The sequence below is a fragment of the Pungitius pungitius genome, chromosome 4 (assembly GCF_949316345.1).
Source record: "Pungitius pungitius chromosome 4, fPunPun2.1, whole genome shotgun sequence".
Taxonomy (NCBI): Eukaryota; Metazoa; Chordata; class Actinopteri; order Perciformes; family Gasterosteidae; genus Pungitius; species Pungitius pungitius.
In genome coordinates, this window is record NC_084903.1 from 6,275,482 (window position 1) to 6,301,038 (window position 25,557).

A 25,557-nucleotide genomic window follows, 5' to 3' on the forward strand; every position below is an offset into this window, starting at 1 on the left:
TCCGTAGCAGTCCTGAAAACATCCCAGTCTGTGCAGTCCAAACACACCCGAAGATCCTCTAGCGCAGGGGTGCCAAACTCATTTCAGGTTCGGGCCAGATACTGCCCACTTCGACCGAACGCGTGCCACTGACGATCGGTACGGCTGGGGGATTGCGCTCTGACGGTTCGACAAGCAAATGGCTCCAAATGAATCCAAGAAGTGGACCAGCGGCTCGCAGAGCTTTAGTTTCTGCCTAGTCGGCGAGTGTCCGCTGTGCCTTGTGCACGTTGCCCGCTGGCGGAATGTAAACACTAGAGATGAGCGAGTACAGCATTATCTGTATCTGTATCTGTTGAACCATATGAATGATCTGTATCCCTATCTGTACTCGGACTGGGCAGGGCCTAACCCAAAAGTGGTCGGGGCTTAACCAGGAAGTAGGAAAGATTTACCCCGTAAATTGTCGGGTTAAGCCTTTCTGCGGTTAAAACAGCATTCCTTCTTAATTCTTATCACTGATGATCATGGGAGAGAGCAGCGCCGGCGCTCCGCACACGCACATCACGCACTGCGCGTAGGGCACCAAGTGCCTGGGGGGGCATCAAAAAATCTGGGACGTGAAAAATCATCACAGTAGGCTACTAGTATAAATAATAAATAAAATATGTCTAAAGCATCTTAATATGCAAAAGCAATACAAAAGTAATAGGCCTAGACCAAATTAGTGGAGAAAAAGGGGAACCTCCTGTGCGGCTCCCCCTCCCCCCACCTCCCAGTGGTTTGTTCGATTATGCCTCAAATCTCAAATGTGACAGCTTTGAAATGGCTTCGAAAAGGCATCAAGAGTCGGGGGCGGAAAAAAGAAGAGACAGCGGGATGATGCTCGCGCGTCGCTCTCAGCTAAGACAATGTTTTAAATCAGGGGTCCCCAAACTTTTTCTTGTGAGGACCGTTGCTAGCGGTCAACGGGCGGCCGGCTGGCACATATACTCGCGCTCATAATGTCCGCACGGATCGGCGGTGGGTCGTATTCGGTACTCGTCCGCGGGCCGCCCGAAGTGTCTGTTACCGTTACCGTTTTTGTTATCATTTGTTTTTTATGTTATCATTTACGTTTTTGTTATCATTGATGTTACCGTTATCGTTTCTGTTACCGTTAGCAATAATACTAGCAATCATTCCTTAGGTTGCTAGCTAGCTAGCAATGGTATTTCTGATTATGCTTAAACTGGGCCTGCTATTTCTTTTAGCCGTCAGAGATATAGTCAGGTTTGTACTTATGTATGGTTATTTGCACTTTATTATTATTATTTGTACTTCTGTATATTATTTACTGAAGAAATGTGCACATTACTTACACGGTTATATACTTGAATACTTTCTGCGTTTAAAATGTTCAGTTCCAAATCTGTGTTTTTAGTCATTCTGGTGGTATTTCTATAATTTATTTCTTTTCAATGTTAATTATTTATGTTTAGAAGTTATTTGGGGAATAAAGAGAACCTAACTAAGAAATTCTGATTGTTATTGTTATTCCTTTGGTGGTGGTGGTGGTTTGTTGGTTGGTTTGTTGGGGGGGGCACCACCAAGCATTTGTGCTTACGGCACCCAAATGGCTAGCGCCGGCCCTGTCTACCTACACGTGAATTACTTGCAACCTCAGATTAGACGACGATCATCGATTTTAGGCTTAGGGTGAACTTATGAACATCCAAGTTCAAACATTGCGTTACTTATGGACAATCCATAACTGAAACAGCTTTTAGAAGTGTATTTAGCGTTAATGTATTTACAAAAAGTTTCTGGAATGCGGAAGTCAACGGTTTGGTCGTTCTTGCCATGCAAGATATGCGAAACGTTTAGGTTTATGAACTGTATCAGTGTATCAGGTTGGACTGATAGCTTTGGGCGATGCTAAGTGTTACTGTTTGTCTAACAGGAGTGGTGCTTGTTAGAGAGGGAAATGTAGTTAATGTAGTCCAAGGCCTGGAAGGGGCCTAAAATTAGTCAACATATTTCTCACCTATGATTTTGAAGACAATGGCAGGTTTATGTGCAAACTCATGTGCCACTATCATCAGAAAATGTATCATATTCCATATTGAATTTAACAAAATTCTTAGACCTTATTCGAATGAAACAAATTTCAAATAAGGCATATGCCAGTATTTATAATGACAGGTTTACAGTTCATTCGGAACATCTTAATCTACAGTGGGTACAGAAAGTATTCAGACCCCTTTAAACGTTTCACTCATCTGAACTAAAAACTCTGTTTCATTGCAGCCAACCTTTGCGGTTCAGCTGACCTCATTCTTTAAACACATACTGTTGCTGAACCTAGACTTGAACAACTGCAGCAATCCCAGATCATACCACCGCCCCCACAGGCTTGTACAGCAGGTGCATCACTTCATCTGCCTCTCTTCTTACCCTGATGCACCCATCACTCTGGAACAGGGTCAATCTGGACTCATCAGACCACATGACCTTCTTCCATTTCTCCAGAGTGCAATCTTTATGCTTCCTAGCCAATTAAAGTTGTTTTCCGGTTAGCCTCACGTAAGGCTACACAGCTGTTCAGTCCCAATCCCTTGAGTTCCCTTCGCATTGTGCGTGTTGAAATGCTTTTACTTTCACTATTAAACATAGCCAGGAGTTCTACTGTTGTTTTTCTTCGATTTGATTTTTTTCTGGCCACATTTCCTCCTCGAAAACGATGGGTCCCCACTATCCTTCCAGTTTTTAATAATGCGTTGGACAGTTCTTAACCCAATTTTAGTTTCTGCAATCTCCTTAGATATTTTCTCAGCTTGATGCATGCCAATGAGCCAATTTGAGCCGACTAACAGCTTTCACACGACCAAAGGATGTGTCTTTCAATAAGGTTGTTTAAGAAATGAGAAGCAACTCAATGCACCAGTTGGGGTTAAATAACTTGTTGCCAGCTGAAAGATAATCGCCCAATTATCCAATTGGAGGCTTGTACCTATTTGCTTAGTTAAATCCAGGTGGCGCCTTTTTTCTTTTGTCCAGGCAGTGTCATTTGAAGGGGTAGACAACACACACACACACATCAGAACGAACACATTTTTGAGTTAAAAATAACTTTTCCATATGGGGAAAAATAGTTTTTTATTGTATGTTTTTTTAAGCCAATAATGCCACATTTTGTGGGTGGCTGAATAACATAGGGTGGGCTTTACAGTCTGCACATAACATCCTCTGTACCAAAAGCCTCACATTGGAACAGGAAGAACTCCCCAAAAACTATACATGTACATAAAGTTGTGCATCTAATTAAAATACCCCTATTTCTCAAAATGTTACTTTACCCACAGGACTGATGAGTGACGAACTCTGCCCCCATGTGTATGAAGCAATGTATGCTTATTTTTGTGTCCTCCATCCGCCTGGGGGCGCTGCTTTAATCAGCACAGCCCGGAAAATGCTTTGTTCCGGGTAACAGCGTGTTTGCAGCGTCGCACGGTTTAAGAGGACGTTTTGATGAGAAGCTAGTTGGTTGTGACGTCTGTTCGCGGCATCAACATGGTGAAATTATCTGCGGAACTGATTGAGCAAGCTGCTCAGTATACTAACCCGATCAGAGACAGGGAGTTGGATCTACGAGGTTAGTTCAACTTCTACATAACAGTATCATGTTAGGGTTGGTACGATCTGCCACGTTAGCTAACTAGCTAACTAACTACCTAGCTTGCTTCTCGTGGGCCTCACGCAGCGCACAGTAACACAAAACGTGACCGGTGTTTGTACTCCGGGGCAAGCAGCAACACTCTTATGCAGTTGAATACAAGTTACGACTGGTCAGATGACTATTAACGGTTTGAGTTAATTACGGCGTACCGCTGAAGGTTTGCGCGCCAGAGTAAAAGTTAGCTTCCCAGCCTTGGCGGATAAAACTTCGCTGCCGGTCGAACATTAATAAACTCAGTCAGAAAACGGGCGTTTCCCCTTAGTTACCAGCACCGCAGTACTGAAGTCCTTAAAGTAACTAAACCAACGTTATATTTTATTAACAGAGATTCCGGTTGGTGTTGCGAGATTTGCGTTCTTCTCGCGGGAGCGCACACATGTGTGCGTAAACTAACTTGTTTAAAAGAAAACCCAACTTAAAACTGACTTATCACGTCCTGTCGGAAGAGCGTACAAATTAGCTTTTCTCCGTAGAACACAAAGAATAATCTATTAATGTTTTTTGTTCATTCACCACATTGAGGTTCATGTTGATGCCGCTTTCTAGGTGGAGAAGGGGGGGTCATGCTGGTTCCTTGCAGCAGGCACATCCACTTCCAACCTGCTGAGAATATTTAGTTTATTGTTGGAAAGCTAAAAGCAAATGTTGACAGCAGCTGATCCCTTCCCTGTGCAAATGAGCTGCCTAATAATAGGTTTTTGTTTCATTTTGCACTGGGAAAAGATCCCTTTATGTTTCCAGCTTTGTGCCGTTTTGAAACCACAAATGCTGTTGTGCTATTGGCGCGTGATGTTCAATGAGAGCTCTTCCGTAACATTATCATTTCAACGTCATCACTGGTTTTGGATGAAATACATTCCTTGAGGAGCGTAAACTCATCAACTTGTTTTTTATATACCCTGCAGCTTATAAAATTCCAGTACTTGAAAATCTTGGAGCTACTCTGGACCAGTTTGACACCATTGACTTCTCTGATAATGAAATACGAAAACTGGACGGCTTTCCTCTCCTTCGAAGACTGAAAACATTGCTAATGAACAACAACAGGATCTGGTGAGTTAATGCTTCACATTATGAATTCAGATTATATTTCAAAGCAAACATTTTACGTCACTGCAGGGCATTTTGTAATGACTGCATTGACATGGAAACGGAACATTATGCGGTAAGAAGGCAAAGTCCAGTCAGCTGTGGTACTGTCCATAGGGTCACAAGAGGCTAACCGTGTTCTCACCATGTGGACAGTTACAAGCTTTAACCGGTTGTCCACCTTTTGTATATCTGATGTGTAATCGACTACAAGGTGTGAGTGGATCCATTAATGGGAGTATGAATGGCCTCTGTTAAAACACTGGTTCAATGTGACTTTATAGCTCTCAGCTGCCATGCTGTATTCGATTTTCATCAGCACACATGTGAAGGTATTACATGCTGATGTCCATTGACCAGCCAGTGTGTCGCTGCCTGCTTGTAACTTGACGTAATGTTTCTCCAGTCGCATAGGGGAGAATCTGGAGCACTCCCTATCGGCGCTGACGGAACTTGTTCTAACAAACAACAACATCCAGGAGTTGGTAAGTGATGCGCTGCAGAACCATCTGAATGTGTTGTCGAAGATATGATTTCAGGGTTTCCCCAAGATTTACAACTTCAGGGGGGCAGGGGGTGCTCGAGTCGGGCAGATGGTTCGGCTGACCGGGGGCTAGTTCAGGTGTTTTTAAATGTATTTGACTGGTCTGATATTTATATTGACATATAGCTTGTTTTTCTGAATGAATATGGTTTTCATGTGCAGGGTGACTTGGACCCTCTCGCAACAGTGAAGACATTGACTCTGCTCAGGTATGATTTAATATGTAATATGTCCTAACAAGTGCACCATTTTGGGCTTAAACTGTGACATACTGGTTTGTAAACACTTAATTTCCAGCTTGTTAAGGAATCCAGTGACGAACAAGAAGCATTACAGGCTGTATGTCATCAACAAAATGCCACAGATCCGTGTGCTCGACTTCCAGAAGGTAAAGCTCAAGGTAAGTTCGTGGCTGAGGCATGCTGTGCCCTATTCAATGTGCACTACAAGGGTGGAAACCTGGGGACGCGCTACAGTTCATGGCCAGACGTGGGGTGCAAGTCACGGATGGTGGTGGAAGCCCAAACAGCAGTATAAACTTTCACTCTGTATATTAACGTGTGTAGACCTCGTCTATTCTGGTGAAACTGTACTGTATTTCCTGGCCTTGGGTGAGGCTTGGTGTCTACTTCATGAGTTTTCACTTTAACTGTGATATTGTTGTAGGAACGCCAGGAGGCAGAGAAAATGTTCAAGGGCAAACGGGGGGCTCAGCTTGCAAAGGATATTGCCAAGCGAACAAAAACGTAAGATGAACGTCTGTGTTGGACAGCAGCTCCTCAGAATCACTGGACTCGGGCTGATGGAACTGGTGCACCATTAAAAAGCCAACCGTTTTCATCCTTAACACATGCAATCATTTGTGACAAAATTCCATAATGTGCAGAAAATCCTTAACTCTGGGATCTGCACAGAAATATCCACTGCTCCATGTCCAATATGCAAAACATTTTCCATGGTGATGATCTATAAGTGGGCTCTACTGTTAAACCTAAAGTCAGAACCATTCCCCACGGTGTTGCTCAGGACTGCTGTCTGTAGACAATGTATCAGTTTACTGACCCAAGAAAAGATACTATACATGAGATCACTACACTGGCTGAGAGGTCTGAGAAGCCATCGTGTCGCTGTGTTGTCTAAATGAGGCGCGTTCCTTTCAGGTTCACTCCGGGGGCGGCAGCACAGCTTGAGAAGAAAAGGACGGGCCCGTCACAAGCAGATGTCGAAGCAATCAAGGTTGGTCGTGTGTTTTCAGAGCTGCGCTTCAATCTGTGTTAGCTAGCTCACAAGCCCCTGTAGCTAACATTAGTTTAACTGCAAAGCTAGCCAACTTGGCTAACAATAATTAGTGCTTCACTAGTTCTCATTTACTGCAGGTGATGGTATGTTGCACGTTTGTTTGGTGACAAATCAACGCCTGTTACTCAATATTTTCGTTCCTCTTGATAAAGTCGGAATCATTTGGTGCTGGTTGGCAGTACCTTGCAAGAATTGTGGGTGGTTCTCTTCTAGTCTTCCTCCACCTGAAGCTAATCTACCTTCCATTTTCCAATGGGTGCATGGCTTTTTTCTTTTGAGCCTGAGCTGCTGACTGAGGCTGATTTGCTCTTCGTGCACTCAGGTCTGATTTTTTTTTTTTTTTTTTTTTTTTCTTCATCAACGTTTTATTTTCTCTCACCTGCAACATCAGTCAAGGCGAGAAGCAAAACTTTCAATGGCACTTCTTTGATGTTTTTGACAAGTTAACTGAATTGTAATTATTGTTAGAATCGTATAGGGGTCATTTTGCCCCCCTCCTAGTGATCTCAGGGGCAACATTATATTGGTTGGTGCAATTTTGCCCTCGTGTATTTCTGACATGGAGTGGAGGCACTGCACGTCTCCGGACCTCAACATCATTAATGTCGTATTGGTACTCCGTGCTCTTCGCTCTATATCACATGTCAAACTTGCGGGCCAAATCCGGGGCATCCAGTTCGAGTGTGGACGGCCCGCCGACTTTGCTATTGTGAGAATAACGGGTCCCTACCAAGGGCGTAACCACGCATTTTTTTCGGGGGGGAAGAAGAAAATATGAAAAATATATATTTTTTAGATGTGAATTCAAATGGTCAATGTAGTTTACGGAACTATGTTCTGAATGTGCACATTTTCAAATATATAATAGAATTGTAGGCAATGCACTTAACAAAAAATAAATGATTGGAAGGCTATTCATTTCTCTAATGTCTAAACCATGGTTACGCCCTTGGTCCCTACGCATGAGCGGCCGCTTCTGACAGACAGACAGACAGACGGGCTGGTTGTGTCTTTTTCATATATCGATTCGTCCGCGCCGCCCCTCCCTATGATTTTAATCGGAAGTGGGCAGTATCTGGCCCCAACCTGTCCAATATACTAAAGTGCATGTACATGCTATACACCACACACACTGCCACTATTGTTGCAGAGTGTCAATAAAGGAACCTCATGCAAATCGGTGATATTTAGCCAGCAGATGGTATTTCCTCAGGAGTGCCCATCTCTTGCGCGTTTGGTGTAAAATGATCCCTGGAAGGGTTCAATAGTTAATCTGAAAATCTGCTGACTTGGGGGGGTTACTGCTTACTTTTCAGATTGCCATTGCTAATGCGTCATCGTTGGCGGAGGTGGAGAGGTTGAAAGGGATGCTCCAAGCTGGTCAGATCCCAGGACGAGATCAGAGACAAGGTCAGTGCTGACCAAATACACAACGCGCTGCAGAACGCTGCACAAGTCCCGATGTATAAAAGTGCATTTCTTCAGTTTTCCTCTATCGTGTAGTGTGGCAGCAATATTGCATGATACATCTTCCTCTGTGCCATGGAGCAGGATTATTGTACATTGTCAAGGACCTCCGGCAAATCGCTGCAGCAGCAAAGGAAAACTCTCTAAAACCCGTCTGATTGGAAAAACTACTGCATAATCTCCTGGATAATAAAACGGCAGCTTTACCCTGATCTGAATTGGGGTGTTTTTCTTTTTGGTAACCTCATTGTAAATTTATGGATTGATGAATATGCGATTTTGTGAATCAGGTCCAGCTTTGGAGATGGAAGAGGGGGTAGAGGAGGAGGAGGAGGACGACGAAGAGGAAAATGGTAACACTGCACCTATGGCTGGAGCTTCTGGAGAGATGAACGAGGGTGATCAGGAAGAAGATGAAGACATGGAACCAGAGCCACATATTAATGGCTCCTGAATACCTGGCAATATTGGTTGAATTTGTTTTTAGGTTGGAAATGTTTTTATTTTGTAAAATGCCATACATTAAACTGTTTTCTAATGTTTCTTGTTCCTATTCTTTTAAACTGCTAGCTGACATTCCCCTCTGTACATGTTTGCCCCATAAAGAGGAAAAATCAAACGCTGAAAGCTTCCTTGCCCTTACTTTTACTGATTAATAGGAGGAGGGAGGGTGGTCCAATTCATGCCTCACTGGAGCTTGAAATTTACCACAATACAACCATAAGCGTCTTTCAGTGTCCTGTTCAAAGACATTTAGTGTCGCCTGAAAGGCCATATTCTATTTTCTTTTTTAGTAAAAAAGTTCTAAGTTTTGTTCACTTGCAGATGAATCTTTTTCATAATTTACAGCTTGAAGTGTGCTTGGATAGTAATGAGTCTGGACATCAGAATTATAACTACTGCAGCTAAGTGGTTTGATTCCAAGTGCGATCAGCTAACATTAGTATGAATATTAATGTTGCCTTGGAGAAAAGTAGAATCCATAAGTAATTGGTAATAGACCTGTATTGTAAAAAATGATTCCTTATTAAGACAAGTCACTGAAGGTCAAGTATTATCCCTTCCCTGTCACTGGCTGACCATTTTACTGACCACTTATTGCATTTCAGATATAATGTACTATCATTGTAATTTATGATTGTGTTACTATCCCTGTCATAATTCACTACAAGCTGGTTGAGTCACTATAAGCGATCACTGTCTAAGGAAGTGAAAACTATGCAGATCTGTTGTCAAATGAGTCATCGAAGGTGTGCCGCTGGTGACGTCGCTTGAATTGTTACCCGGTTTCCTGCGGTCCTAAAACGCATCACGACGCATACACGTCACGCTCCGGCGTCCTGCGTCACTGCGTCTGGCGAAAATGGTTGACACAGGGAAGAGTTTCTAGCGCTACGTGTAACTCCGCAGCCGATAGAGTTCCAGTGGCAACCAGGGAGAAAAACACATACATCCGGTGTCTTGTTGAGACAGCGGTGTCTTTGTCTCCGATGGAGGACGTCGAGGTCACAGATGTCCATGACGGTGTGGAGACGGCGCCCCTCACGAACCAGGACCTGAGCTCCGTGAGCCTGACGGGTACCAGCTAACTGTCTTCTTACTGAATCCAGTTCTACTGACGCGTGGCTAGTTTATATGCCTCTCAAACGATAACTATAACTGTATTTATGGGTAAATATCATGTCGGCACCAAGAATCCTTGTTTTATTTATGAATGCAACAGCTATTATCAGATTGGTGTGGTCTCTGTTATTACATGCTGGTTCTAAGTTAAATGTGGTAAATAACGGCGGTCTCCTCGTGCGGCCCCCAGTCGGAGAGCTCCTGTCCCAGTACGGATGGTACCTGCTGGCCTTGAGCGCCCTCCTCTACCTGCTCATCCAGCACCTGAGCAAGAGGAGATCCAGCCACAGCTCCACCCAACCAACACTGCAAGGTATGGCTTTTAGAGAAAAGACCCATATGATGAATACACTCTGCCTCTATTTAACATTCCCTTCTGAAATGAAGATGCAGCATTGGTGGCAAGAAGACAAGAAGCCATGGAAGAATCTCGCATGAAGATGCAACAGGAGCTCGATGCCAAAGCCGAAATCTTCAGAGAGAAACAAAGACAGGTGCAGTAGGCCCCAAAGAAATCTGTGAAAAAGGATTAGTCAGACAAACTGAATGCGATCTATTCTGTAAACAGCAAGAAGAAGAGAAGAGGAGGCAGAAAATCGAGATCTGGGAGAGTATGCAACAGGGAAGAAGTTACAGAGCAACCACAAGATCTGCTCCGGTGAGTTCAGTCATCAGGACCTTCATTCTGAAACCTGACTCACTCTGGACAAAATAACATCATCACCTCAAACTGTATGGATTGTTACACTAACAATGATCTTAAAGTGGGCCAACGTTTAAGGAGCACCAGCTGTTCTCATCTGGGTGAGGAGATGCTCCCCCGACTATTGGTGGTTCGATCCCCAGCGAACCTGTGTGTCCATGTGTCCTCGGACCAGACATTAACCTCACGTTGCTCCCGTATTTGTATAATTGATCACACACCTGTGTCACTGCCATGCAGCTCTTGATCAAAGACTGTGATGGCTGTTAACTGAGTCCCTGATGAATGCTTATCACTGCAGACCACTGAAGAGGCCAGCGCATCAACAACAGCCCTGAAACCAAAGTCAAATAAGAAGCCGCTTCGCAGTGCAGGTATGTCCTTCACAGCTGCAGCACAAAGAGTCATTTTAAACCATCAGAAATCTTTGTTCAAGTCATCTATCATTTGCATAAAGAAACAATTCAATTTGTAATGATTATCCTCTCATTATAGGCTGCTTAGTGTGAACTAGAAATGATAAATATGGTCATAATTCATCCCTAATATCTTTTTTTTTATAATGTGAAAACGTCTCTTTTGCATTTATTCAAGTTTCCAAACTTTTACCGAAAGTGCATTATACAAGATTACATTTGAACAAATCATGACTACATCCCAATTGACTTCCAACCATGAACACATGGTGGCATGTCTCAATGGAACCTCCATCACAAGTAGTGGACATTTAATGGTTGCTATGTTGTGTTTTTGCGATCAGAAGCAACACACGAGGGCAGAGCTAAGTACACATTTTGAAGAGACTGACATGTTAACAATGACCCTCCATGAAGTGAAAGGAACTGTGACGGAGCTGTGTACAGATCACGGCTCAGCTTGTTCCTTGTGCCATGAGTTAGGGACCATGTGCAAAACAACATCAACCACCAAGCATGTATTCTGCTTTCTCTGTAGCTACAGATGAGTAGGAGCGCACAGTCCGCAATACGGAGGATGTGCAGGCTTGGCTCATTGTTATTGAGATAATGTTACGTTAGCGAGAGGTTAGTAACATAGAGTAAAATTAGTCGTTGTCTTTTTAAAAACTGTTTGAGTAACTGCAGAAGGGGAAAATAGTAAAAACGCAAGAAAATCAAGACTTGTCGTTCATCTTTACTCATAAGGAAAAGTGTAGCTGTCTATTCCTGCCAAGAGGAAACGCAGGTCGGGGGCAGCATAACATGAAGCTCCTGATACACACACACACACACACACACAGTCAGAGCTCATGCAGGAGGGGGGACATAACACCAACAGCAGACTTTGATCTGACACTACAGGCCGTGTCCTCCACACACGCTCTATTCCTACGTGTTCATCTCAATGTGTGTGTGTGTGTGTTTCAGACTACAACCCCCTGACGGGACAGGGAGGAAGCTCCTGCTCCTGGAGACCTGGCAGGAGAGGACCTTCATCGGGGGGGTGAGGGTAAAGAAGGTTGGAGACTTTGGTCTGTTTGACCTTTGACCTCTGACATCCTGATGTGCACACTGACTGACTGAACCAAGCTGATGTTTTCTTTTTTTTCTCCACATGCTCCATGTTTCTCGTGGGTGTTGATTGGTTAGTGTCAATAACTGCAGACATCCTGTTTGATTTGTTTTTTACTCTCTAGTCCCTTTGCTTTTTGTCACCATCACAGATACTGTGATCCTCATCTTTATGGTTTAATGCCTTTTGGAATTGAAAGCTTGTAATGACGCCCTTCCTGTAATCGGTATGGAACCGGCAGGTTTGGCTGATGAATTTCTCAGTCAGTGTGTTTCTTCTCTTATATTTTGGTACCAGCATAGCTATAGATTTGTTAAGTTCATCACTAAATAAATAGTACATTCTGCTATAGCTGACATAGTGAACAGTTGGGTCCATGGGAATGTAATAATGCTGTTTCTATACTGTATTCTGCACATTTTTAGCAAATAAAGATTTGACCCTGTTGTATTTGTGTTGGTCCTGCAGTGATAGCATCACTTAAATGGCACAAGTCCAGCAGCTCTCACTGATATCAACATCAGATTTTGACAAATGACATATTTACAACCGAGGAGGAGTCCTTCACAAACTCTCCGAGGCTGCCTTACTGGGTGCCAGACCAAACTGGATTAGTGGCTGTGTGCACGTGACAACCATCTCACAGAGTACACAGCGCTGGTCTGTGGCAGGGAGGCCAGAAGGGAGCCACACAGGTTCTGATGCCGTGTAGCAAAACAGTCAGAGGAGACTGATTAGACCCAAACACAGCAGAGCTACTGGGAGGGTTCATGTTTTTTCTGCTACGGGGACAGACAATTATTAAAGGCGTTGATGGGAAAATAGATACAATCTTAATGGATCAGCTGCTCGGGCAGGCAGGTCCCATGAACACCACGCAGGGCCTTAAGTAGGAGAAGGAAAATTAAGCTTGTCACTTGCTCTCAGAAGAAGTTACTCAAACAGGAAGAAATTGAGTATTTGTTAACTATTTTCATTTTTGGATTAATCCCTCAATGGTGCTCTACTGAAGATGTTCTCATTTCCTGGGCTGAGGCCCACATGGGGCCAGCTCTACTTAAAGGCTTATTTAATGAACCATAAACTAGGGCTGCAAGGTATGGCCAAAAATCCATATCACGGTATTAAGAAACATTCTGACGGGGTATATCATGGTATTGCTTTTTCAAGTAAACACTTTTCAATAAATCTTTTTCTGATCTAACGTAACTTACGTCAGATTTTCCAAAACCAAAAACCCTCCAGACACAGCTCCTCTCTTGGGCACAAGTTGTGTTTGTGCATCTCTGGGCTCTCTATTCCGTGTTTTCATGTAGCAGCAGAGTTACTTGTTGTGAGCTGTACCCAGCAGGCAGTTCGGCGGGGAAATCTTTTATAAATGTACAATTATTAGTATTACAAAATGTTTATGTGTCACGAGCTGTTGTGTTGTGGTGTTTTATCCTGTTAAGGAGAGTTTGTTGTGGGTGATTCGTTGTTGTTATAAAGTTTTGTGATGACGTTTAAAAATAAAATCTGCCGCCAGCCGAAGAACAACTTGAGTTGTGATGGCATAACACTGGTATAAACGGTATGTGAGAATCTCAATCCGTAAGGAGATCTACTGGAAACCCTAATCAAGTAGGTGTGTTGCTTGAGGAGAATTCCAGAAGGAATTCAATTCAATTCAATTCAATTCATTTTATTTTGTATAGCCCAAAATCGCAAATTACAAATTTGCCTCAGAGGGCTTTACAGTCTGTACACATGCAACATCCTCTGTCCCGAAACCCTCACATCGGCACAGGAAAAACTCCCCAAAATATGAAAAAACCCTTCAATGGGGAAAAAAGGGAAGAAACCTTAGGGAGAACGTCAGAGGAGGGATCCCTCTCCCGGGATGGACAGACTGCAATGGATGTCATGTGTACAGAATCAACAATGTAAAAGATGTACAATACATTCAATTTCTCTAACTGAAATGATACAAGTAATTGCAAGTAGCAGAAGAGGTGTACGGCAGGACCACTGCAGGGACAACCTCCATCAGATCGAACCACCATCCACAGAGGCTTCTGTGGGGAGGGAGAGCAGAAAGATGTTGGTTTTTGATGACAGTAATATGAATCATATTTAAAGTAATGATGATGGCAGCAGCAGGTGTCAGCAGAGCCATGAGCCAGGAGTCAGAACCGGGGTCCGCACGAAACTATGATCCACGGAGACCTGCTAGGCGAGAAAGCACAAAAAACTCCCGGAAAGAAGCTTAATTAGTGATGTACATTAATAAAGCATGGATGATTGTGGGAGGAGAGAGTGAGAGTGAGAGAGGGGCTCGGTGTGTCCTAAGAAGTACGCTAGGAAGAACGCTCTGAAGGATTAATTCACCGGCGCCAGCCATTAGCTTTAGGGGTACTCCCCAAGATTCGTTTTTCCTATAATTCTATTAGAAAAAATAAATAACTAAGAAATGTTTTTGTGTTTTCATATTAAAACAGAATCAATAAAGTTCCTGGTGATGTAGGAACACGTTGCTGGGCTGTACACTTAAACCCTGCGACCCCTTTGACCACTCCTCTTTGTACCACACACTTTGCTTCAGACTACAGACTACAAGCTAAACCTCCCGTTTTTACGGTTTAAATATTATGGTCTTAATTCATTTTCTACATTCAGACTTAAATGTGACACTTCCACACAAAGCTTCGACAATTTACCTTTACAGTTGTTCCCGACAAAGCAAAGCATCGATGTGTCACGCTGGCTAAAACATAGGCCGTCCTCCAATCAGAAGGTTGGTGCATGGTGATGTGTCCTTGGGCAAGACACTTAACCCCAGCATTGCTCCTCTAGCTGTGACCATCGGTAACTATTCTGATGTGCAGGTGGCAGTGTGTGAATGGGTGTGAATGGATGACCTGGATTGTGTCAAAGAGGCTTGCAGACAGAAAGACTGCAAGATAGCGTCATCAAGAAGAAGGAGCGTGGCCACATTGGTCTGTAGCCCAATCACAGCTAAGAACCGATCCAGGTGTCTTGGATGGGTTCCAGGACTGACTTCTACGATTTTGAAATCCAACTTGTCTCCTGGATCCGATTCCAACTAAGCTGCTTAAGGAAGTTTTTCTGTTAATTAGCAAATCCCTACTGGATATTATGAATCTGTCTTTGTTGACAGGACATGTACCACAGTCCTTCAAGGTAGCTGTAATTAAACCTACTCTAGCTCCAGAGGTGTTGGCTAACTACAGACCCATCTCTAATCTTCCCTTCCTCGCTAAGATCCTTGAAAAATCTGTCACAAAACAATTATGTGACTTTCTACAAAACAATGCTTTGTTCGAGGATTTCCAGTCAGGATTTCGAGTGCATCACAGCACAGAAACGGCACTGGTGAAAATTACAAATAATCTTCTACTTGCATCGGACCAAGGACTTATCTCTTTTCTTGTCTTGCTGGACCTCAGTGCTGCATTTGACACCATTGATCACTGTATCCTGCTGCAGAGACTGGAACACTTGATTGGCATCAAAGGAACTGCACTCAGCTGGTTTAAATCTTATTTATCGGATCGATCCCAGTTTGTGTTTGTGAACGGAGAATCATCGACCACCAATGTTGGTCACGGAGTCCCACAAGGTTCTGGACATCGTCCTGTCAAACCTCCCTGAAAATGGCCCTCAACTCATCCTCCTAGGTGACTTCAACATCCCGACAGAGAAGTCATCTCACCTCATACTCCTACTTTCTTCATTTGCACTGTCACTCAATCCCTCCCCTCCTACTCACAAAGCTGGCAATCACCTTGACTTCATCTTCACTAGGAACTGCGCTACAACTAACCTCACTGTAACTCCACTGCATGTCTCTGATCACTACTTTGTCTCATACTCTCTTCCGCTCTCATCAACTAACCCCATCAATCGACTCTATACCCGTCCGCCGTAACATTCGCTCACTCTCCCCCCCTCCCTGGCCTCCTCCGTTCTATCGGCTCTCCCCTCAACCGACTCTTTCGCACTTTTGCATCCGAACGTTGCCGCAGAGACTCTCCTCACAACTCTGTCATCCTCTCTCAACTCGCTGTGTCCGCTCAAGACTCGACGGGCTGGCAGATCCCCTCCAGCTCCGTGGTTGACTGAACCGGTGCGTGCTACGAGAGCCACTCTGCGAGCATCTGAAAGGAAATGGCGAAAATACAAACAACCTGATGACCTGCATGCGTTTCAGTTGCTTCTGTCATCTTTTTCTGCCTCCATCTCCGCTGCAAAAAGTGCTTTCTACCAATCCAGAATTGAGTCCTCATTTTCCAACCCCCAAAAACTATTTTCTATCTTCACTAACCTCCTCGAACCCCCCAGTCCTCCTCCCCCCTCCACCCTTCTACCAGGAGACTTTGTCACCTACTTTACCAAAAAAATTGCTGACATACGCTCCTCCTTCTCCAACCCACCTCCTTCCAACTATATCCCACAGACCTCGCCTCAATCGCCCTCACTTCCCTGTTTCACACCCGTGTCTCCTAACAAAGTTCTTACCTTACCTCGTCCCACTACCTGCCCCCTTGACCACATTCCATCCCACATTCTACAGTCCCCCGATCTTCTTCCCTTCCTCACTTGTCTCATTAACAATGCTCTGATATCTGGCTGTTTCCCCAACACTCTGAAGGAGGCAAGAGTTAACCCACTCCTAAAGAAACCCACCCTCAACCCTTCTGAAGAAAACAACTACAGACCGGTATCCCTTCTTCCCTTCCTGTCCAAAACAATTGAACGAGCCATCTTCAACCAACTTTCCTCCTACCTCCATAGTAACAACCTACTTGACCCCCACCAGTCAGGCTTTAAGGCGGGCCATTCCACAGAGACTGCTCTCTTCGCTGTCGCGAAGCAACTCCACGCTGCTAGAGCCGCCTCTCTCTCCTCTGTCCTCATCCTTCTGGACCTTTCTGCAGCATTCGACACAGTAAACCACCAGATCCTTATCTCCGCCCTTCAGGAACTTGGTGTCACAGGATCCGCACTCTCTCTTCTCTCATCCTACCTTGATGGTCGCACCTACCGGGTAACTTGGAGAGGATCAGTGTCGGAACCTTGTCCCCTTACTACTGGAGTTCCTCAGGGCTCCGTCCTGTCTGCTCATCACCTGAAGATCAACCCCGACAAGACCAAACTACTTTTCTTCCCTGGAAAAAACTCGCCCACTCAGGACCTGACTGTTAACTTCGGCGAGTCCGTGTTAACGCCCACTCAGAATGCCAGGAACCTCGGCGTGACACTTGTCTCCCAACTCTCCCTGACTGCCAACATCGCAGCGACGACACAATCCTGTAGATACACGCTCTACAACATCAGGAGAATACGACCCCTTCTCACTCAGAAGGCGGCACAGGTACTGATTCAGGCTCTTGTCATCTCCAGCCTTGACTACTGTAACTCTCTCCTGGCAGGTCTCCCAGGTACCGCCATTCGACCACTGCAGCTCATCCAGAATGCAGCAGCTCGACTGGTCTTCAACCTTCCGAAATACTCCCACTCCACGCCACTTCTCCATTCTCTTCATTGGTTACCAGTGGCTGCCCGCATCCAGTTCAAAACATTGGTACTGACGTACCATGCTGTGAATGGATCGGGACCAGTCTACATCCAGGACATGGTGAAACCCTACATCCCAACCCGCAAACTCCGATCTGCATCTGCCAAGCTGCTTGTTCCTCCCTCACTGAGAGAAAAGCACTCGGCGAGATCGCGCTGTCCTGGCTCCCAGATGGTGGAATGAGCTCTCCGATGACATCAGGACTGCAGAGAGCCTCTACATCTTCCCTCGAAAACTCAAGACACACCTTTTTAGACTCTACCTTGACTAAAACATTAGCAAACCGTAGCACTAACAAATGGTGGCACTTAAATTCTACTTATAATGGCACTTTTCTATAACATGTTTTGAAACCGCTTATTTGATGAAAAATGTACTCTTGTTATTTGTTCTTCTGAGTTTGTATCTCTATGTGGAAATGCACTTATTGTACGTCGCTTTGGATAAAAGCGTCAGCTAAATGACATCTAATGTAATGTTCTGTTTTTGGACCAATTATATTTACCCTGTATATGCTTCCTTTGGGCGACGTTATCAGAAAACACAGCATAAACTTCCATTGTTATGCAGACGATACTCAACTGTATCTATTGATCAAGCCAGAAGACACCAACCAGCTTGTTAGACTTCAGGATTGTCTTGGAGACATCAAAACTTGGATGACCTGCAACTTCCTGATGTTAAACTCAGAAAAAACGGAAGTTATCATGATAGGCCCAGAGCGCCTTCGAAGTCAGCTGTCACGTGATGCAGTCTCTATGGATGGAATTGCTCTAGTATCCAAACGCACCGTCAGAAATCTTGGAGTTCTCTTCGACCAGGATATATCCTTCAACTCTCATATAAAGAAGACTTCAAGGACTACCTTTTTTCATCTACGTAATATATATTGAAAATCAGGAACTTCGTGTCTCAAAGTGATGCAGAAAAACTAGTTCATGCATTTGTTACTTCTAGACTGGATTAGCTCCTCTTTTGTGGAACCAGCTTCCACTTTCAGTCCGGGGGGCAGACTCGGTCAGCTCATTTAAGATAAAGCTTAAAACGTTCCTCTTTGATATTGCTTATAGTTAGGGCTGGCTCAGGTTAGCCTGGACCAGCCCTTAGTTTGCTCTAGGCTTAGACTGCCGGGGGACTTCTTAGGAACCACCGAGCCCCTCTCTCACTCTCACACTCTCACTCTCTCCTTCCACAATCATCCATGTTAATGTACATCACTAATTCAGCTTCTTTCTGGGAGTTCTTTGTGCTTTCTCGCCTAGCAGGTCTCCGTGGATCATAGTTTCGTGCAGACCCCGGTTCTGACTCCTAGCATGGCTCTGCTGACACCTGCTGCTGCCATCATCATTACTTTAAATATGATTCATATTACTGTGATCATAAACCAACATATTTCTGCTCTCCCTCCTCACAGAAGCCTCTGTGGATGGTGGTTCGATCTGATAGTGGTTGTCCCTGCAGTGGTCCTGCCGTACACTTGTTCTGCTATTTGCAATTACTTGTATCATTTCTGTTAGAGGACTTGAATGTATTGTACATTTTTTACAATGTTGATTCTGTACACATCACATCCATTGCAGTCTGTCCATCCCGGGAGAGGGATCCCTCCTCTGACGGTCTCCCTAAGGTTTCTTCCCTTTTTTCCCCATTGAAGGGTTTTTTCATATTTTGGGGAGTTTTTCCTGTGCCGATGTGAGGGTTTCGGGACAGAGGATGTTGCATGTGTACAGACTGTAAAGCCCTCTGAGGCAAATTTGTAATTTGCGATTTTGGGCTATACAAAATAAAATGAATTGAATTGAGGTGTGATCCCTAAACTAAAGTTAGTTTAGTTGGTCATAGGTTACAAGTCATTGTGTTTCAAGCATACTCATACTCAGTGAGGGAGAGGAGATGCTTACTCCTCAGAATGTATACATGTGTTCATCAGGGAAACCCCCCAGAGGGAACTAGACAGCCAGCGGCCCTCTAGTCGCGTCTGTAGTCTGTCAGCAATGCGGGCTCGTTGATTGATCTCAAGGCACTACGGAGGAACAGAAACTGAGCTTTGCGGTGGAAGTTTTTCACAGACAATCGTTAAATAAGAATAAAGGCTCTGTGTCAAATATGTTTATTTCCTTGCAAGGAAAGAAAGGTCACAGCAGCTACGTGCTCAGTAGATTGCCAAGAACCTTCCCCCTTCACATCAGGGCCAGGCAGTTCGTATACCTCTGTTCAGTTACAGGTGGCATCAACAGAAAACGTCTCCAGTTCCTTAGTTCCCTGAAAAGAGGGCTCGACGAGAGAGACGCGAAAGTCACTCGCAGTCTCCACAGCTAGCCCCCTCGAGGGCTAACTGAGCGTGCTCCACGCCTAAGCAGACGACACTCAAGGTGTGCGAGTCCCTGCCCGTAATAAAACGGGTGCAAGGGGGGGCACACTGGACAAACCGCTGAGCTATTATCAGTCACTTCACAAGCACTAGATGAAGGCACAGAGATGAATGGTCCTGCCCTTCGGGTCCCTTTATAGCTTCCTGGTCCTGGCGTTGCCCACCTATGACGTACCAGCTCGCCATTGGTTAGATTTCACACGTGCTTCATGACGCGGTCACGCAGAGGCGTTCCCACAGCGTTTCCACGCAGATCGAGTTCCCTAAGAGGGAACTTACATTCAACAGATGTGAACCAACTTGTTGAGTCTCTACAGCCAAGGACACAAATGAAACGAATACAAGTGAATACAATGGGTATGCTTCATGCTTCAGTGTGATCTCAAGCGGTACTGTTTGACATACCAACAAGAAACAAAACGTACTTGATTAATATCGAGTGTTGGATTGCATAAATGAATGATACAGTGTTACACATTTTTTGTGTAATAATTACCCCCCCCCCCTCAACTCTCAAATTCAAGCGATACTGTGTGGACAGGACTGTTGAATGTACAACCCCTTATATATTGCAATGGTTTTTTTAAGATGTTTTGTTTAAGTGCACGACTATAAAACCTTTACCATCTGTGGAAACAGAACCCACACAACATCAACCCAACTAGTGTGCATCACGTCACCGACCACATGGAGGAGCTGCAGGCCGGACAGCTTCCTTTGTGGCTATTCAACTAGAAATACCTTCTGTGGGAGGTTTTCTTATGAAGCACAAAAGTAGGCCAGCAAGACAAATATACAACAACGAACCACTCTTAACCTCTAAAACCTTACAAAAAACGAAAATACGACACAGAGAATAACGTGCGTTGTATTTTTTGTTACAAAACCTGACACTGAATTTTACAGGAATTGTTAACCTACTTTTTTGTTTAAATTCGAAGTTATGGCGCCAACAACAACAGAAATGGCGAGTTTTAAATTCGCCACTGCGCCTCAGGCTGGATTTATCTCCATAGGAACGGCCGCTGAGGCTCATGGGTACTGTAGTCTATCTAGTCGTTCACTAAACCAAGGCAATATATTCAACATAACTCCATAAACAGATTTAAACAGGGGGGCCTACTGTTTAAATATGTGTTCATTACTTAATCTGGTTTGTAAGGTAACCGACACTTTTGTAATACAACATATAATGTAATTGTGCCCGTTGTACGTGACATAACGGACAATGGGGAAAGTAAAAAAACTGAGCCGCATACTTCCGGCCCCTCCCACCTTAAAGACATGCAACAAGCCAGCCAGTCAGAGCGTTTCTACGGAAAGCCGTTGGGCCAAACCACTGCTTGATTAACCTCCTCCTCGCCCCCTCCCCTCCGCTCTCCATCAACGATCTCGTCAGTCTGACATTCTTCCAAAGGCAGGATTATGGTGAGAATGTGGCCGCTGCTCCAAGCAAAGCAACAAGCGGATCGGCGTTGAGGTGTCCCGATGGTCGCGAAGGAGCGACCGCTGGACGAGCAGAGGAAGCGGCGGCAGAGGACGGTTCAGGTGGCGGCTCCAAGGAGACTGCTGTGATGCTACGTAGGCAACTGAAAGAAAGGGGCTTTTCTACTATGAGAGAGAGTGTGCGCGAGGAGCCCTAGCGTTCTTTTCTGTTAAGTTATTCGTTTTTCCGTTACCGTGTTGCTGTTTTTACGGGGTACCGCGAGGATACACGAGGCGCCGGGGAAGTTTTGGGGAATGGCAGGTCGAAGCCGAAGAGCCTGGTTTAGTGTTCTGCTGGGGCTGGTGGTCGGCTTCACGCTGGCTTCCAGGCTCATCTTGCCCAAGGCGACGGAGCTGAAGAAAGCCGGACACAAGCGAAAGGCGAACCCCGCCGGCTGCGGACTGAACGGGGGCCACCGGACGGAATACAACGGCGTACTGTGGCCGCTGCATGATAACGGTTCACCGGCGACCGAGAAGCCTGGAGCCGGCTCCAACAATTTCCTCTTCGTTGGTGTCATGACTGCTCAGAAATACCTGAACAACCGAGCCGTGGCGGCACACAGGTACGTGGCGTGTCTGAGACGTATGCTCATTTCCCTCCCACGCAGGCTAACGGCCCCCAAGATCTCAGTCCCGGGGGAGCTCACCTGGAGGGACCATGTGTCGGCGTTAACGCACGGTAGCCAGCGAGCAGCCGTGTCGTGTAACGCTGTAACCGTTAGTCGTCGGGCCGTGTACCGATCGCTGGGCCCGGGATCGGGCTCGTTTCTGTCGGTAGAAGATCACGGTAACGTGCCGTGTACTGCGTGCTAGTTGTCCAACCTGTTTCCCTTCCACGGAGCTCTAAGGAGAAACGATCCAAATCCACTGGGTTAGCACCGGCCATGTTTGGGTGTCGTGTTGAAATCGCAGCCTGTGAACAATATGTGGCACGTCTGCGTCATCATTTAAGACGCAGTCCTCTAAACTTCCCCAGGACAGATTCGGTGTCTTTCAGTTAGAAATCCATCCGTTAATGGGTGCTTTCATTGCATCATTTAACCATTAAATATTAGAAAATATAAATGACATCACCTCACAGGGCCCTATGGTTGTCTTGTTTTATCAGTTCAAAATGTTGGTCAGTGTTTTTCAAAGGACTTCCATAGAACTAGAGGAGGCCCACTTAATGAGGAACACATCGCCTTGGACAGACAGACCCTCATTGGGCTTTGTTCAAACCCCATGAATAAGTAGTTAAATCAAAGTACAGGTATGCAGAGGTGTCTCCCCATATCCGCTTCCTAACAGTTGGGATGAATGCTTATCAGTTGAGGGCGTAGCTGGAATCATCATGACGGGGGAGGAAACCCATCCCTGTTTCTCAACAGCAGACAAGGTCATTTTGAGTGCATTGAATGAGAGAAACGCGTTCACACATTTGACATTTAGTCAGTTTACATTTCAGTCACTTCTGAATAGATTTTAGCGTTTAGTTCTGAGACACGAACGAGGTCGGGAAAAGCCTCCCTGGTGAATGTTGAAAAGACATGTACCATCCTCACTAGAACACCCACCCTCATGTGACTGGTGTAGCTCCTTTTATAGCCCAATGTTTGCTTTCCACAGTATTCACATACACGCTTTTAACTTTAGATGATTGCACAGGTCATAAAAGGGCTATTAGTTTTGAACATTATCTTGCTAATCAATAATCTACATTTATTTTCAGGTTTGTTTTTCCACAGATATTATTTTATTTGCAATAATCTAAAAGCCAATATAAAAATGCCTCTGGCTTCTGCCCTTTGCCATCCTCTTAATTTCATTACGTATTAAGTATTGACTCATTATTAATGAATATATAAAAGCTAAAACAATGAGTGTTACTTCTCAGATCTCCCTGCTTTTGTGTGTCTTTAGTAGAGGGATCAGCACATGTCCCTGTTAGGGGCGTTTCCATGTTACAGGACAGCGTCACCGTTCTCCACCTACTCTCCTCTGAGCGCGCGCAAGCACTGAGAACTTCCCACACTGTAATAGGAACTATTTCACTGGCGTCATGGTCCTGCTCCAACGGAGGCATGGTAAAGAAGGGAAAGGAGAAACAGAACCTCTTTAATTCAACACATGAGGTCATCCATCTCTGTTTCTACAATCCAATATGCATTCAGCAGGCTGACAGATTTCCTCATCGACTGAACCCAAGCCGCCAGACAGGGAGCTTCCATCACCAATATTGAGACTTCTACGGTTAATAACATATATGGCAGGGTGTTAAACAGCTGTGTAAGCAGATGACATTGATTGAATTTAATGGCAGGGTGTGTGCATCGACTTCTTGCTATCCCTTTAGCCACACAGCTGCTTTACTTCTGCTTTGTAGATAAGACATCTCTCTGTGAAGAAGCACAAACACACATTAGTGACACCAGATGCTGCTACACAAGCTGCTACACAAGCTATGTGTCCATCAGGAGAGATCTGTGTAGTGCTGCTGCACACAGGTCACCTCTTTGTATACGCTGTTGGAATAGAGAATAAAGGTGTGTGTGATGAGTGAAGCTGGTATTGATTGACATCAGCATCGTCACAACTTATTTAAGGGCATTAAAGCGTTGTCCCATCGTTGTTGTCATGAAAGTCCTGTCGCACCACAGCGAGTGAACCAGAACACGAGCACAGCTACAACATGAGAAATGTGTTTTTTTACAATTATAAAGTTACCTGTATTGGAAGGGCAACTCCCCCAAAATGATCATACTGAATGTAAACAACAAGTGTGTGTGTGTATGTATGTATGTATGTATGTGTATATAATAAATAAATATATATATATATATATATATATATATTTATATATTTCACAGCTGTTTAGCTCGCAGCTGGTGGAAGAAGTCTGTCCACTCATTTCATTCATCTGATGAGAAATGACAGTCTGATTGAATGTTTAAAGAAAATATATTTGAAGCTTTAAACCATTCCTAGAAGTGAACATAAATGCAGTGTAGATCTGTTGGACAATCACATCAGTGTTCACACCGAGACCATGTGGTCACACATTAAAGCCACCGACTGCACATGTGGACCACATCTGTATGCAGAGGCATCCAGCGTAGTGTGCACAGAACCTACATGCCCAGCTTTGACATGGAGATCGCAGTCCAGCTGTTGCTTTATTCATTTGTTTGACTAAATGATTTTGATTAACCCTACGGCTCTGTGTGTTTGCAGGACATGGGCACAGACCATTCCAGGTCGCGTGGAGTTCTTCTCCAGTGAGGGCTCCGACACCTCCATACCTATTCCCATTGTGGCCCTGAGGAATGTGGATGACTCGTACCCGCCGCAGAAGAAGTCCTTCATGATGCTCAAGTACATGCACGACCATTACCTGGACAAGTACGAGTGGTTCATGAGAGCCGATGACGATGTCTACATCAAGAGCGAGAGGCTGGAGGGCTTCCTGCGCAGCCTCAACAGCAGCGAAGCCATTTTCCTGGGACAGACCGGCATGGGAGCCAGGGACGAGCTGGGGAAGCTGGCCCTGGAGCCCGGAGAGAACTTCTGCATGGGGGGGCCAGGGGTCATCATGAGCCGCGAGGTCCTCAAGAGGATGGTGCCCCACATCCGAGAGTGTCTGCAGGAGATGTACACCACCCATGAGGACGTGGAGGTGGGCCGGTGTGTCAGGAGGTTTGCTGGCGTCCAGTGTGTCTGGTCCTACGAGGTGAGCTGCTTTCATTTGTCCCCTTGTCCCCTTCTTTTCTGTCAGTTTCCCCAAAAGCCTCTGGATTCAACAGGCAAGGACCCCCACAAGTATGGATTTGTAAACTGCACAGCAGACTGCAAGGTGGGGGTGCATGTTGGAGCGCTGTATGCGTGACATACAAAACCCTGGAGATTAGAAAGTGATCAACCTATCAGGCTTGTTCCATTTGTTTATAAATCTGATGTCCATGTGATTTAGCTCTGACCACTGTCGAGTGGCACTGATCCTTCTTCCCTGTGGGCCGGCCCTTGACCCGGGCTCCCAGAATAGCATTCCATTGGCTGGTCCACTCACGGTGTCCTGCCTTCACTTGTGTGTGACGTTTGCACAGCACGGTGTCGTGTAGTGTGCATAGTGGAAGAGTTACGTACGGTTTCTTTCAAGTTGTTTGATTGCTGGTCTATAAATCAGCCACAC

The 25,557-nt window shown here is 45.0% G+C and overlaps 3 protein-coding genes and 1 pseudogene across 4 annotated transcripts in view; all 4 read left to right on the forward strand.

The window, feature by feature from the left end:
- The first annotated feature begins 3,424 nt into the window (after positions 1–3,424).
- snrpa1 (small nuclear ribonucleoprotein polypeptide A') lies at positions 3,425–8,715 on the forward strand. The gene is made up of 9 exons (XM_037454142.2): positions 3,425–3,613; positions 4,603–4,750; positions 5,193–5,271; positions 5,493–5,539; positions 5,628–5,730; positions 5,997–6,076; positions 6,491–6,566; positions 7,946–8,039; positions 8,387–8,715. The coding sequence occupies exons 1-9, from the start codon at positions 3,532–3,534 to the stop codon at positions 8,548–8,550; spliced, it is 873 nt and encodes a 290-aa protein (XP_037310039.1). The 5' UTR covers positions 3,425–3,531; the 3' UTR covers positions 8,551–8,715.
- Positions 8,716–9,421: 706 nt separating this feature from the next.
- On the forward strand, positions 9,422–12,400 carry selenos (selenoprotein S). 2 transcript variants are annotated; one of them, XM_037454176.2, is made up of 6 exons: positions 9,422–9,674; positions 9,910–10,032; positions 10,107–10,213; positions 10,288–10,377; positions 10,724–10,796; positions 11,808–12,400. In XM_037454176.2, the coding sequence occupies exons 1-6, from the start codon at positions 9,587–9,589 to the stop codon at positions 11,885–11,887; spliced, it is 561 nt and encodes a 186-aa protein (XP_037310073.2). In that variant the 5' UTR covers positions 9,422–9,586; the 3' UTR covers positions 11,888–12,400. The 2 variants fall into 2 exon arrangements, with proteins under 2 accessions (XP_037310073.2, XP_062417666.1); XM_062561682.1 differs by lacking the exon at positions 9,422–9,674 and adding an exon at positions 9,749–9,767.
- Positions 12,401–16,858: 4,458 nt separating this feature from the next.
- LOC134127294 (uncharacterized) lies at positions 16,859–17,801 on the forward strand (annotated as a pseudogene).
- A 2,957-nt stretch (positions 17,802–20,758) lies between these two features.
- Positions 20,759–25,557, forward strand: part of chsy1 (chondroitin sulfate synthase 1) — a 31,805-nt gene continuing 27,006 nt past the window's right edge. Inside the window, exons 1-2 of the mRNA XM_037453055.2 lie at positions 20,759–21,952; positions 24,603–25,098. Coding sequence (XP_037308952.1) covers positions 21,642–21,952; positions 24,603–25,098 — 807 coding nt within the window. The 5' untranslated portion in view covers positions 20,759–21,641. The remainder of the gene's footprint in view (positions 21,953–24,602; positions 25,099–25,557) is intronic.

What these genes read in the sequence shown, in the direction of transcription:
- snrpa1 (XM_037454142.2), top strand. Translation starts at nt 3,532, where the DNA reads ATGGTGAAATTATCTGCGGAACTGATTGAGCAAGCTGCTCAGTATACT. An exon ending in ATGAACAACAACAGGATCTG is followed by an intron (nt 4,751 to 5,192) that starts GTGAGTTAATGC and finishes ATGTTTCTCCAG; the next exon opens with TCGCATAGGGGAGAATCTGG. An exon ending in TCCAGAAGGTAAAGCTCAAG is followed by an intron (nt 5,731 to 5,996) that starts GTAAGTTCGTGG and finishes ATATTGTTGTAG; the next exon opens with GAACGCCAGGAGGCAGAGAA.
- selenos (XM_037454176.2), top strand. Translation starts at nt 9,587, where the DNA reads ATGGAGGACGTCGAGGTCACAGATGTCCATGACGGTGTGGAGACGGCG. An exon ending in GAGCTCCGTGAGCCTGACGG is followed by an intron (nt 9,675 to 9,909) that starts GTACCAGCTAAC and finishes TGCGGCCCCCAG; the next exon opens with TCGGAGAGCTCCTGTCCCAG. An exon ending in GAAGCCGCTTCGCAGTGCAG is followed by an intron (nt 10,797 to 11,807) that starts GTATGTCCTTCA and finishes TGTGTGTTTCAG; the next exon opens with ACTACAACCCCCTGACGGGA.